Source organism: Meleagris gallopavo, chromosome 16 (genome assembly GCF_000146605.3).
Source record: "Meleagris gallopavo isolate NT-WF06-2002-E0010 breed Aviagen turkey brand Nicholas breeding stock chromosome 16, Turkey_5.1, whole genome shotgun sequence".
In the NCBI taxonomy this organism is placed as follows: Eukaryota; Metazoa; Chordata; class Aves; order Galliformes; family Phasianidae; genus Meleagris; species Meleagris gallopavo.
In genome coordinates this window covers 3,759,285-3,774,407 of record NC_015026.2, presented here as the reverse complement: position 1 = coordinate 3,774,407, position 15,123 = coordinate 3,759,285, and the positions used below count along the sequence as shown (strand labels likewise).

Here is a 15,123-nt window from a genome sequence, read left to right as displayed (position 1 = left end):
CTGCCGAGACGCCTTCGGGAGGTGGAACAAAATGGCGAAACCTAACATGGCCGTTCGGAGTTAGCGACTCCAAAATAAACAGCGTGTGTCCTTCCCTCCCTGCAGACCGGGTGTGCCAGCAGCCGGGGCTCTCCCTTTGGGTCCCTTTCCAGAACGCGGCCACTGCGGTCACCAACCTCTACAAAGGTAAGGGGCTGCTGCCCGTGGCCCTCCCCGCTGAGCTGGGCCCGCTCGGCCTCCTGCCCCGGCTTACTCATAAGCGGGGCCTGCTAATGTCTCTTATTCACCCTGATAAAATCTAACCCGAGACTGCTTCCTGAATCTTGAGAGTTTTCCCTGTGCTGTTTTAGCTGACAGCAGTTGAATCTTTTCTGTTGCCTCATGTCAGTGACTAACAACTTAAAGGCTGTTTTATTCTGCGACCCTTGAAAGAGGATGTTCTTAATGTGCCTCTCACGATTTCAGGGAAGTGTGCAAGAGCTTCTGCAGGACTTCAGTGTCCTACATAGCTTTTATTTTGTTGTGTATTAAATGCTGAGATGTCAGTATAACGTGGGTGCATTTTCACTGAAATGTAGGTTGGCTTTAGTGTTTGCAGAACTCTGGCTATAGATATAAAAAAAAAAACCAAAACAATTTTGTTCTTGTGCTACTGAGACCCTTTAAGTGAGCCTTGCAGAAGTCTCTCACTTTATGTTAAGCACCTCAGTGTCATTCACTCTCATTAGGGTGGTGGTAAGAAGGTGGTCTTAACCAAAGCTTGTGCTCCTTGTACTTCTGGCTGTTCTGTTGTGCTGTTTGACTCTATCTGTCAAGATCTGTTTCTGGACTCTGCTGTTCCTTAGATTGGTACAAGAGTTCATTGCTTCAGAAGGATTTTGTTCAATACTTGTATGAGCAGAGAATGAATTTGGCGAAGTGCGAACCCTGTTATTACTGCCTTCCATTACTAGGAAGAAACTCAAACTTTTGAGTTTCAAATTGCTGTTTTTCTTTAAGTTCTGAAAGTGTTTTTCTTGGTCTGTACAGCATGGCATGTAGTACACCCTGGAAGTTTTTCATTGTCTTGAATTTCTTGGTTTGTGAGATTTGCTTGAACTTAGCATGTTTCTGGCTCATCAGGTTTCTGAGGGATGTGGAGGAAGCAAAAAGGGGATGTAGATAAATAGCCCTCACTAGCACTGATCATCTTTCCTGCGGGAAGTGTGTATGACTATTCTGTATGTGTTGTGAGTCGTGTAAAGGGGCAGCCCATCATGTAATGGGGTAGATGCTCATCCTGAGGGAGAGAGCTGCTCAAACATGGACAGGCTCCATTGTCTCTTGAGCATGGTGCTAGAGGAGCAGCAGGTAGTAAATTGTCTAGAATTATTAGTTTGTTGCAAATGATGTCCTTTCCAATGTCCTTGCTACAGCCTTAATTTTTGCTTAAATTACTTATAAGTAATCAAGTTAAATGAGACCTATTTTTCTGCAGTGATGTGGTTAAGAGAAGAATATGTAGTTTCTCAGTGATCAGGAAAACTAGAATTAAAGTAGGATGCTGTCTTCAGGCAGATACCATGTAATACTTCACAAAGGAGTATCTGAAACTTCTCTTAAACAGATTTAAGTGCTTAGTTACTCAAAACTGCAGTCTTCCTTTCAGTCCTCACTTGATTCCTAATTAAGTCCTCTTAGAAGGTAGGAGAACATGCCTAGGATCATCTAGACCATGGTGTATCTTGCAAGTAAAGAGTCCATTAATGTGAATTTGCCTTGAGTACTAAACAGAAAATTACTCTTTAAAAAGCTCCTGTGGCTCCCTCACACATTCAGTAATAGTTATTTTAAAGGAGTTTTGACAAAATGTTGAAGTGCTAGGTGCTGTGAACCAAATGTTACCTACTTTGTCTTGCCCCATTGGGTTTCTGGTTTGATAACTTCGAGGCATCGAAGCCTTTAATGGGAGCAATGTAAGAAGCTGTAGGGCAGATAGTGTGATTGCATGTATATTAGCATTTTCTTCAAAATAAATTAAGTACCATGATCTGAAGATCTGGATTGTGGATTTCTATTTTCACTTTAAGAAGTGAATATGTGATTTGTAAGGGTATGGTTTTAGTCATTCTGATGATTTTCTGAGCCTGCAATTTACCTTATTATTGAAAAATGTAACTTTTTTTGGTAATATTAGTATTTGTAATTGTGAAATGTAGGCAACTTGACTGCTTGTATATCTTGTCAGTCTGACTTTGTGAACAAAGCAGTTGTAGGTTTTAATGCCTGATCTTTCCTAGGGTAATGGTGCTTGAAGTTTGGCTAGGGTATGTTGACAGTCAGTGGCTGCCTTCATAACTGACCTTAGTTAGCCCTTTGTCAATGTTCTTGTATACAAGGAGAGCAGGCTTGTTGATGTAGAGCTGGGCTCTTCATCTCTCAGGGCTTTCTCAAGGTATTTCAGGAAGGGATTAACGGACTGTTGTCAGCTTCCAGACTAGGTCTGAGGAGTTTGGGTAGCTCTTGCCCTATTGCACTGGAGTCAGAGATAGTATAGAGTCAAAGTGCCTGGAGGAATAATTTGTCAAGTTGCCATTGCTTTGACAGGAATTAAGTTTTTGTAGACCTTTCAGTCCTTTGGTTACAAAGCAGCATAAGAAAGTATTCTTAAAAAAGAGTGCATGAAGGTGATTTAGTGTACTGAACATACTTTGTGTGGTTTACAGTGAAATAATCCAGTATTTCCTTCCTTGGTAAGTTGTGCTATATTTGAAATGCTGTTACTTGGTAGTCTTTTAGCACTCCTTTATGGGCCATCCAGTGGTGCCTTAAAATAATGTCCAAGATTGGCATTTAAGTGGTTATTCTTGTTCTTGCATGTGAGAAATAGATTAGATGTGTATATCTCTGTTTATCTGTAAACCAATATCTTGGACAGCTGTTCATAAATCTCAAAAGCCATTTCCTCAAAATAATGTTATGTTGGACTTCATTAGTAAAGGAAGAATTCAAAAGCAGTTTCTTCTGGCTTTAAGTTTAAAAACAAATCTGGAAGTCAAGTGAATTGAGTTGGAGTGGGTGCTATTTTAACTTTGAATGGAGTGAGAGCTAACATGGCAGTGGTTTTCATGGCAAACAAGATAACATACTTGAGTAAAGAGTATGACTTGTCCCATCTATTCTCTGAAATTTACTGATAGTACTTGGCTACCAGTAGAAGAACTTGCTGATGTTTGAGGACAGTGTAATACAAGTAGATAGTGCTTGCTGTGAAGTTAACTGTTGTGCACAGATGACTGATAGCATCCATGGAGAATAAAACTGCATTTTCTAGCAGGATTAATTGTAAGTAATACCTATTCAAAGCTTTTGTATATCAAACTTGTAATGGATTCTTAAACGAGGAAGGAAAATCTTAGGTAATATATTTACAAAAGAAGCCTAACTGAAAGATGTCGGAAATGCTGTTTTAGCTATCGAACACATGCTTATTTCTTTTGGCTGAAAGAAAATCCTATCAGTGGTGTACCATACTATATATTGTTTTGTTCAATCTGTAATATTTGCTAAGAATACTTTTGTCTTCTTGCAGAAAGTGTGGATGCCCATCAGCGAAGCTTTGATGTAGGAATTCAGATTGGCTATCAACGTCGGAATAAGGATGTGTTAGCTTGGGTTAAAAAACGCAGAAGAACTATTCGTAGAGAAGACTTGATCAGCTTCCTATGTGGAAAAGTTCCTCCTCCAAGAAATTCTAGAGCTCCTCCAAGACTGACTGTAGTATCCCCTAACCGAGCTACTTCAACAGAAACTAGCTCATCTGTAGAGACTGATTTGCAACCCTTCCGTGAAGCCATAGCTCTGCATGGTAACAGTAATTTTTCAATACTACTTGGTTAAAACTGGGTGGGGGTTCATAAAGCATGTCTTCCTCTTACGCTTTGGATTTTGGTCACTGATATCCTTATGTCATGTACTCAATGTTCCAGTTGAAGGTGTCTACCTAATTCTCTAAGAGCTTTTTGTATGTGCAAGACTTGCTAGCTACTAAAAAGTTGCATGATCAAATATTATGAATGAGGTGCTTTGTGAAAAGAGTTCACGGCTGCAGAATGCAATACATCTGAAACTCAAAGTTAAGTATCAACTTAGAGTATTTCTGAAGCATGAAGAGATGATATTTGTATCAATGCTAAAATAAATAGAATTGTTGAGAAATGATAATACTACACTTGCACCTAGTTAAATGTTAAGTTTTGACTAGTAGCAAGTAACCAACAGATTTATGTGGGGTAGAGGAAGGAATTGACAGTTTGAAACTATCTTTGTCTTAGTGCCCTTGTTTTTTGGTGCAAGGATAATAGTGTGGTATTCTGCTCCAACAAGTGCCATGGAGAGGGATATTGTAGGTTCCCTTCACTGCAAGAGTCCTGTTCAGCTCTCATTCCTATTCACTTCTTGAAAACATACTCCAAGTTGACTCATAGTGAACTTCCTTGCTGTTGCCAATCGTGGTGGTATAGCTTTTTAAGAGTTAGGAATTCTCAGTAACTAATTCTGCTTTGAACTTTCATCCAGCAAGTGAAAAAGAAAATGGTCCTGAGGTGAAGAGAGGCAGCTCACCTTTGGATTTTATTATGCCTTATAAAACTTATAAAGAGTAGCAGATATTTTGAGCTAATTATGGGCTGTTTGTGAGGACTTAAAGATAAAACTGTCTAGAAATACCTGTGAAAAATAAATGAAAACATTACCATATTACTTTTGGTGAGGAATAGGATTTAAGTAGTTAAGTGCATTCCTTAAAATGCAGTCTTTGCCTCTGCTCTGCTATGGCAGTTTTTCAAGATGAATAAGCCCTACACTGTTACCAGAATTAGGCTGTCACTTAGACAGTGTTACTGGCTGCTCTGTTGCCATTTCAATGAACCATACTTACACCTGATCATGTTTTTTTGGCAGTTTTCCTTCTCATATTGGAAGCTGGCTAGAGCACTCTGTGTACCAGTATTGTTGTTCAGTAGGTTAAGTTGATTTCATGAGGAGGACAGCTGCAGAAGCTGACTCATGTAATACAAAATGATAAGCAGACTTAAAAGGAACTTCCTTTCTGAAACTACAGTTAAACCCTGTGCAGATTGCTTTAAGTAAAGGCTTACCAAGTCACTTAAACACAGAGCACTTTCAAGCAGTTAATTGTTGGGTATTTGCTGAGGCTATTTTCATATCCTTGTTTTTTAACCTCTTTTTAGTATAGAGGTTGTTCATGGAAGTGCAAAGGGGAACTTCTGGGTACAAAGTTTGGAATATGAAAGGAGTATAGCTCATGAGCAGAGTAGGAAGTTTGCTCTGATAGTATTGCAGGAGGGACTAGAAATGTGCTCTTCCCCCTTAATCAGCTGGTGGACAGGATTACATGTCAGTCACCTTCTGGATTAGTTTGTTCTGATATCACTTTCAGTCTGATGTGACACATGCTTTTTGTATTCCTCCTTCAGTCACTAGACTTGTGTAGGGCTCCATGACTGTTTCTAGGCTAGTGCCTACAATTTGTTGCCTTCCATCTCCTTTTTGCCCTCTTCTAACTCTGGGGAATTAGTGATAAAACTATCTTCTCATCTTTGTTCCTGTTTATTGTTGGTCGTCTTAGAACTGCTTCAATTTTTTTTTAAACTGCAAATGACTTTTTTGTAAATTGATGTAGGGCTGTGTATCTGCATCTTTAGCAGGCTGCTTCTAGATGCTGTGAGGGAATGTGGTAGCGAGAGCAGCTTCAGCAAGTATTCAGGACTAAGGCTTTAAGTGAAATTTTCGACCAGTGTAAAAGCAGGGGTTTCTGCCAGAAGGCTTTCTGTGGAGTAGAGTATTCCTCTGTTAGTGACATGGATGGACTGAATCAGAGTTGAGGGCAATGCTGAAACTTGCTGCTTAATGTGGTGTCTTTCATAAAACAGGTATGAGCTAAAGTACAGAATAAAGCTCTGAATCTCCTTTACCTTGCTTATTGCTGCTGCTCAGAAAGGGATGGTAGTATGGCTGAAGACCTAGATCCTTCAATTTGCTGATCTTACTACTTAGAGAGGGACTACTATACTTCAGTCTCACTATTTCATATTTAAATCTGAAAACTTAAAGAAGAAACTATATAGTGATGTAGTTAATACTTCTGGAAAGCTGTGCACAGCTCTGTATTCCTTAAAATAAAACTCTAGAGTATCTGTAATTGAATCTTGAAAACCACATGCTGCATCTGCAAATCTCCCTAAAACTGCAATTTTAAACTTCTCTTGCATTTTGATCCTTGTCTGCTGTGTATTATAACTCAGCAAGGTGATTAAATGGCTTTCTTGATGAAAGCTAGGCATTTGGAATTCCAAATTTATTTCTGTGGCATTATTCACATTGGGATAAACTTGTTCTTTACTCTCCTGTTTTAAAAGCAGAACAGAACGATCAAGAAAAGCTGTACTAACTTGGAAAAGTTCTTTTTATGGTGATCTCCCTTTTCTGTTATGGCACTTCTGCTGTGTGCATCTGTTACTGAACTCCTTTAGTGTAATCTCAGAGTAAACTGGCAAGTGAAAATGTTTGCCCTTGATGGCAGCTTTGCATTATTGGTGGGCTGGAGGGCACTCTTTGAAATATAATCTCACTTGAAACTAGCTGTTGAAGGCTTTACTCAGCACTTCTGAAAATTTGGGAAGTAGTTAAGGTAAAGTATGCTGTCTTACCCTGAAGCTCAAGTGGATTTTTCTTAGCGTTACAAGTGGTGATATTGCATGTTTCTGGAAGTGATGAAGATAAAATGCTGCTATTGTTCAACTACTCAAACCTGAGTTTGTGACTTTCATCTAACCCTAAAAAAAAAAAAGCAGTTAGCATAGGCATAGATGCATCTTCATGTGCTTCCTCAGTGTGCATCTGTGAGAAGGATTTTCAAATAAAGATTAAATTGACCTGACAGCCATAACTTCTAGGAGTTGACATGTACCAGAGCACTTTCTGCCTTACTAGTAGGTAGAATGCTGTCTGCCTACAAGACTCTGTAAAGGGTGCTGGTTGTTCTACAGTCTGAAATGATGCTTTGGTCTTCCAACATGGGGTTGATACTCTGTAAGATGTATGCTCAGTGTGGGATCTGTACTCTTAAAAAAACACTTTTCCGGAAGCATGGGAGAAAATGTCATGTATTTGAGGTGGGCAGCAACTTAGGAAGGCAATAGTGAAAAGCACTGCACTTCAGTATTCTACTTAAAATGATGCATTGGTAGACAAGAGCTCAGTGTAGAAACAGTGTTTTTGCTTGGTAGATTAAGTGTTGACATGGCATTGATTCAGTCTCTCCGGGCTAAACTCTAGCTCTGCCATATGGAAATATGTGGCTTGACTAAAAGATTCTAACTGTCCATGAGGTTTTGTCTTGTTTTACCATCTGTTTTATATTAGAAATCAGTATTAAAAAGTGGAGAAGGAAGCAACTGGTAGAGACCGTGGGAGAACAGAGTTCAGATGAGTCAGATAAGGTTAAATTTGACAAAGATCATGTGTGTATATCATGGGGTTGTGTTAATGTGTTGCTGGAATTTGTTGTGTAGCAGCAATTTTAAAAAACGTGGTGGAGTGACAGGGATTTTCGTGAAGTTAACTAATTCTTGCTTTGGTCACACTGCAAGTGTGAATACTCCTTTTAATCCTTGCTGATTAAAACATCTGGAAATAGTAGTTCATACTAGGACTGTACTGAATGGTGGCTATCCAGTATTTGATAGTTTGTTAGTGACCTGAATAACTCGTGGCTACAGTGCAGGTGAAACAGGTTGTGGTTTATAAAGCTTCAGTTAGGTTAGTGTAAGTAAATGTGTGTTAGAGTTGGCAGTTTTATTTAACCTAAACATTTCATTCTCCATGAAACATGCACACTTATCAAATCATTAGAATGCTTGGCTAAACTTGGAGAGTAAGTACTTAATTGTAAGCAATGCTACCTAACTAATATCCTTTCTGTACTGTAACTTTAACTAATAGTGTTATAGTAGGTGCTCTAAAACACCCTTCAGATAGCAGTATTTCAGAAAAATCAATGTGGTATTTCATAAGAGCTTTGACTGAAAAAATAGTGGTAGTGAGAAAGTAATGAATACTATAAAACACTTCAGACAATGTCCTCCAATTTAAGGCATGGAAATGAGGAGAGCCATGTGTCCTTTCTTAAGGGCTTGTAGAGAAAGATCTATGAAAAGCAGTGGGAAATTTCAGCTGTGATCATGGGGTAATGAAATAGGTAAAAACACTTTAGTAGCCATTGAATCTGTCCTGTTTTGTAGACAAAACTGTGCCTGTGATTAATCACAGTATAGAAATGAAGTTGTTAAATGATGTTGTTAATCGTGTCATCTTACTGTGTAGTATCTCTTACTGGTCACCTAACTGCTTAACTTGTGCTCTCAGAATGCACTAAAAAGTTGAAATAATTCCTGATAAGCGGGTTTTCTGAGGTTTTCCTCTTGCATGACAGCAGCTTTCCTAGAAGAAATGAACTGTGGATCATTCATCCTGAAAGATGCCCTGTTTTTTTGGCAACAGAAAACAGATCTTTTTGATTACATTGCTGATTGTGACATTGCTTATGTGAAATGGCAATTCAGTGTTTCAGTATCTTGATTTTTTTCATTCTTCTATATTAGTTTGCCTAGTCTTAAATTGATGTAAATGTTTCATTTGAGATTAGATTGTGTAGTGCTATGTAATATGGCAACTGCTAGTAACCAATACAAAACTGTCATTCCATGGTGAGGCTGTTTGCATACTTAATGATGACCTACAGTTACTTAACTGATCTAGTATGAGATGGAAATTTAAACTGCAACTAGAAGTACTTGTTATGTTACAACATCATTGTGTTCTGATCTTTGTAGCCACTGTTTCAAAGCTACCCTACTGCCTTTGACACCAGGCTTGATTGAAGTTTATAAGCTTCAGAGTAGTCTCCAAGAGAGAGGCTGGTTCTGAGTCTAAATTTGTAGTGATTTGGCATTGCCTAAATACTGAGAAGTGAATATCTGCCTGAGGCATTGCTTGCAATCCTGCTAGGATGCTGCAGTGCAGTAGATACACTTGTTAATTCTGACTTGTGTATCTGTGGCAGCAAACAATGTGTGGTATTTGAAAGTCTCTTCTTCAGAACGTAGCTCTTGAGTGATGGCTAAAACATGGTTTCTCACCTCACAGATCAGTTTTGGCTTCAGAATAGTTTTTCCATAAAAAAATACACTGATCACTTGATTATGAGTTGTACAGATCAGTCAATGACTGAAAGTGATGTAAACTGTCAATTGTGGAAGTAACAGTGCTGAACCTGTGTGTTCAGAGCAATTATGTTTGGAATTAGTGCTGTGGAGAACCATTGGCAAAGTATCAGTGGGATTGAAAGCATCAGAAACATTTACTCTGTGTACTGTCAGTTTTGTTTTTCCAGTTGAATTGTACAGGATGAAATGTTCTTTCTAATGCTGTGTCAGTTGAAATTAAACTTCCTGCTATCTTTTGAATTGTGCAGTGATTTTTTTTTTACCTGCCTAACTTTGAAACATGTAGCTTTTTTTTCCTTGGGTATTTGTAACATCTGTTGGGTGCTTTACTTTATTTTGTAGATACAAGTCTCATTTTTAATGGCTTCAAGTTTAAGCTCAATCTGAATTCTGGGAGTACCAGAACAAGGTTTTTTGGCTTTGACCTATTTTTTCATTAAAGGGGCTTTTGCTTTTTTTTTTTAAATACTTTCTGTCACTTTGGATGAAAGAATTCTAATGTTGTTAAAACCCTGCAGGATTCTGGTCAGGCTTTAAACCATGCTTTTAAGTCGTTGGGACATTCACTGGGGCTGTGAGCAGAAGCTCTAAGAAAGCACAAACTATTAGTTTTTACTGGACATAGTGTAAAATACTCCATGTAAAGTAGATCTTGTAGTACAAGATCAAAGCTTTCAATGTTATTTCTGCAGTGACGTAGAGTGAATCTGGCTAACCTGTCCTCTCATGACTTGTGTATCAACCTGCCATCACTGCAGATGGCTTTAGAATCTGTTAATTAGTACGAAGTTTTCACTTCTGTTCAGGTTATTAATGAAGTGTTACGAAGCATAGCGATAGCAGGGAGCCTGTGACACTATTTTGGATCAGATCTGCTGCTAGTGAATTATGGTCAATTGACATGTGGTCTTGCTTTTCTGCTTTAAGTGCTCTGAATACTAATGTGTTGGCTAATAGTGGCAGCCCTGCAATTGTTTTTATTTAATTAAATCAGTTGCTTTACAAACCTGTCTGTGATGCGCTGTCATGCTGTATTTCCTTCAGAACTTAAGGGGATTTTGAAACAAGACTAAGTCAACTTAGTAATTAACTCCATTAGTAGGGAAAGTTTCCTTCTGTGTAAGAAATGGCTTAGGTTGAAGCTGTCACATGGAATAGACTACCCTTCCTTTGAGTATTTTCACACTATGACTAGCCTGTCATCTGCTTATGGAGCAAGCATTTGCTGTAGTGTGCCTCTACAACCTGGTGTACAAACTCATTTCAAATTTTCTAAGAAGGGGCTCTTCCAACTTCTGTATTCTCTTCTAGTAAAAGCTAAGGAGGCATGGCAAAACAGAGGGTGTGTCCTGGCCTTCAAGTAAGCGTGTGTGGCACAAATAATAGGATGAAGTGCCTGTGATGTATCACTACGTCAGATAAATGTTGTCCTGTACGCACAGGAAGTTACTTTCTTTGCTGCATGTCCTAAATGTTCTTTCTTTTCTTCCCTTAGGTCTTAGTGGTGCAATGGCTAGTATAAGTGTTCGCTCGAGTACCCCAGGCTCTCCTACTCACGTGAGCAGTGGTTCCAATGCTAGTCGAAGGAGAAACGGACTTCATGATGTTGATTTGAACACTTTCATATCAGAAGAAATGGCACTCCACTTGGACAATGGTGGAACTAGAAAGCGTACCTCAGCCCAGTGTGGCGATGTCATTACAGACTCACCAACTCATAAACGCAACAGAATGATCTAAACTGCATAAATTTCAAACCCACCATGCTGCTTGAAAGCCACTTGATCCTCAGAGTACTATTGAAAAGGAAACATGAGGCCATCTTCCCATATTCACTGTTTAAGACAAATTCAATAATTGCCATAAAAAAATTTTAGGTATTACATTAGACGCCTCTTGTATCTGCGGCTTTCTTAAACTATATTCTTAGCAGAGGACATCAGATATTGTGTAGTAGCTAGCAAGATCATCATAGGCGAACATGTATCTGTTCCAAGGCTAAAAGTGACCTTACTTGTATTCTTAAAGGGAAAGGAAATTTCAGACGTTTATTTGGTTATAGAATGCTTCTTTTGTCCTTTATTTCCTGCTGTGTTGAGTATTTGCTTAAACAGTATTGCCAGTTTGACTGAAATTGTCTACTACATGACTTGGCATCTTTGTCAAAACTGCAGGCTTCCATTTTTGCAGCACTGTACCATGCACCTAGTTTCTCTATAGTAACAGTGTGCAAGTTATAAATATCGGACTGTACCCTTTTTAGTTTTAAAAGCAGTTGATAATTCTGGTGATTGTGTGATAATGTAAAGAGGTGCTATGATGGTCATGCAATTAATACTTAATATTGAATCAATACAAGGATCTTTATTGGGTTCACTTTGTGTGTTTAGTGCTCTGAAGTAGCAATATAAAACTTCCCCAGTTAACTTCATAGACTTTTAAATCTTCAGTTTGAGGAAATATATGTACTTATTGGTATTATCCTTGTGGTAACCATACACAGTGCAGACTGCACCAGTGCTGACCTAAATTTAGAGGAAGATGTCCTGTAATTGGAAAGTAGGCTTTTCTGTTCAGTATTAGTGAAGGGTAGGCTTTGTGTACACCCATATCCCATTTTACATTTCTTGTGGAGTAATTGCCCATTGCTGGGGAGGGGTGGGAGGAGAGGGGAGTGAGGGGGAGTAGTTGAAGGAAAGGTATTGTCTAACAAGTAAGACTTCTGGTCACAAGTGGGAACTTGGACTAACTTAAGATTCTCTGTGATGCCACCTCCTTCATGGGGGGGTGACAATGCAGGTTCTGTCAAGTGCTAAGAAAATAATTTAAAACTGGAAGTTGATTTTAAAAAGTTCTGGATAAACATGCTGTAAGGATGAATTAAAAAGGATAAACGGCTTTCTTTTTGTGTTGAGCTTACATTCATAGGATCAAACTCTGCCATAAAGTAAGTGTTATCAAAAACTGAAGTAGACATCAAGATTGATCGGCTGCAAATCAGTTTCTGAATGGGGATGGATATATCGATCTCAAAGAACTTCTGTTTTTACATGTAGGTAGGAGTCTGGTTTTTTTTTTTTTGGTTAGAGACTGGCTTTTAGGGCCTCTGAATCTCTGCCTAAAAAATGAATAATACAGGAGGAATAAGAAAACAATGAGCTCCAGACCTGCGAGCTGGGAAAGGGTGTTTAGTGAGGTGGTATACGTGCTTAACTGGAAGCATAGACTCATCTTTGAAATGCAGCTGTAGTAGATCCACAGTGCTAAATTCTGGTGTCCTACTTACTAGTTATGGCACCTTGAGCTCCATTCGTATACAGCTCTTTAAGACTTCTGCTTATGTGCTTGTAGAGTCAGATCTTTGTATTTCTTGTTACTTGAAGCAGACTTGACTGTAGTCTTGCTGCTTTTTGCCCTTTCATTGGTGGTTGCTAGATGAGGCAAGACAGTAATTGATATTTAAAACCTTTCAGAATTCAAGTCTCTTAGGAGCATAACTTCCTTGCTTTGTGGTGCTTCCATCGTATTTCTTTACATTGAAGAGCTCTTAAGGATGTCAACATTTGCACAACACTGTAGCTAGAGGTTCTGTAGTTCATGGGGCAAGTGTAAGAACTGTGCAAAGCAAGATGGTAAGACCTGTTCTAAACTCCCTACCTGTGTTACGTAGCTTAACTTGCACATCACCTGAAGGACTTGGTATACGTTAGTTTCAGTTACTGCTATTAACTATGATTCATAAGACTTATTTTATGTAAAATATTAAAGCTGCATAAAGCTAGTATTCATTTGACTGCATTTTCAACTGAAACTTTGAAGTATCTAAGCATTAGTATTTATTTGGCTGTTGATAGAGGAATTTCTCTGTCCTAAATGGAGAATCACGAAGTGAAAAGTCACAGGCTGGAATCCTGACCAGAAAAGACACGTGGAAACCATTCATCTGTTTTGTTTATTCATTAACTGGTTTGTACAACTGAGATGCTTATGCTCTGCAACTTCTAACACCTTATGTGTAGTAAGGGTAGCAACATATATCAGAGTTCTGCATACAGGGATCGAACTATTAACAGTGCTTCTGGTCTGGCCCAAATACACAGAACCTATTCAGATTGTCTCCCCTTCCTTGCAGTTCTATCCTGTTAATGTTCTGAAGCATTACTTCAGTCTGCTACCACTCAACTACATTTATTTGGCTTCCTTTGATTTGTGCCATTTTTTCTTTGAGGAGAAAACAGTCTTAAACTAATTGCAGTGATATTTTTGCCTGTACCTTAAATACTTGGCAACTTGTTTTTCTGTTCAGCCCCAATTGTTTCTTGCTCTGTTAATCCTTGCTGGAATAATCCAAAATGCACATATTCACCTGGTAAATGGGAGAACAGATTGTCTCGAGAAAACAGAAGTTAAAGCTCAGTACCTTTTGCTTTGAAGATTATTTCTTGTGTCAGTGTAGAAAAGTGTAATTCTGGAAAGCAGCATTCTGCTGTTATCAAAAGTAGCTCCTGGAGCCAGAAGTAAGTTGATGTTAAAGAAACACTGAACTGAGGACTGTTTAGTTTGATTTTTAAGGAAGTGCTTATTTTTGCTTTCTCTTATGAATCATAGAGTTGACCGGTCTTTTTTCCATGTACATCAAATCTAACATGAATGTGCGGCAAGTTCCATACAGTACATCCTGCACTGAAGCTACTGAGCTTGGCTTGCTTATTAATGAAATACGTTTTAAATGTTAAATTTAAAGTTATATTACAATAAAGTAATGCAAAAATGATTTTGGCTGAAACTGAAGTCCTGCAGTTAAACTTATTCTCAAATGTGGTTTACCCAACTGGAGTAATAGAAACTCTAAGTCATAATAAACCTAATAAAAAAATAAAAAATGTTAAGGCTGCTTTGTAATTATTTTAAATGAGTAATACAGTCCTTCATGAGCCCCAAACAGAAGATAAGTGTGAGCTACAGGCTTATTTAATTCTGCAGAATGGAATTTGATGGCAGCTGTTTAAATCTAGCTGTATTTAGGCTTTTCTGCCTCCTGCATCACAAGCTGCTGTGCTGTGGGCTACTGAAAGTCTTAAGAATTGGGGTGTACTGCATGCATTTGTGTGAGATGTCTTATGGAATTCAACATCACTGAGATCTAGGAAAAGCATCTTAAAATATGCAGCATACCCTGTTTAGGAGTAGAACTGGTATTGACTTCAGTAGTAGAGATTTCTCTCTCGAGCAAAAGACTTCACACTTTTGTGAAACAAGGTGCTGTAATAACAGGCTTTGCTGCTTGTGTGGGTGTCCCCAAACCTGCAAATGTTTTTTCAGTTGTCTTACTGGCAGGCTTTGGAATTTAGCTGCCTTTTCCAATTTCTAACCTGTTAAATGTTATTGTGATGGTTTGAAAGTATTCTTAAATGATTCCTAATGCAAGTCTTTCAGATGTTAGCCTAGAGCTAGTAACTGTTTGGTAGAAGTGAGGAATGTACACCTGGCTACTTCCGTGGCTTCAGTGCACCATCTGGGATAGCCACAAGGCCTTGTCTTGTTCCAGAACCTCTCATTATTTAAAGTAACAAGGAAGGCACTAACACCTGTTAACTGTTTCAGTGCTGGTTTCTGAAGTTTTAATGGTGTGCATAAACTATAAAGGCTCAGCAGTGGATAGATAGAGGTCGGTAAATGCTTCTACAGTCTGCAGTGAACTGTGTCTGTAGTCAACACTGGTGCTTTCTGCTGTTTCTCCTGTTGGATCCCTTTCACATCAACTCAAAAGAAGTGAAAATTGTCTTAAGTTCACAGTGGAAGTCATGAATAAACCAAATGTAGTCATTTCTGTGTA

At 38.6% G+C, this 15,123-nt stretch overlaps 1 protein-coding gene across 1 annotated transcript; it reads left to right on the top strand.

Moving 5' to 3' along the window:
* Nucleotides 1-2: 2 nt before the first annotated feature.
* C16H16orf72 (chromosome 16 C16orf72 homolog) lies at nucleotides 3-14,176 on the top strand (the record flags this gene model as incomplete). Its single annotated transcript, XM_019620608.1, has 3 exons — nucleotides 3-186; nucleotides 3,572-3,847; nucleotides 10,783-14,176. Coding segments are annotated over 3 exons (705 nt in total), but the record flags the coding sequence as incomplete, so codon positions are not given.
* Between the last annotated feature and the right edge of the window lie 947 nt (nucleotides 14,177-15,123).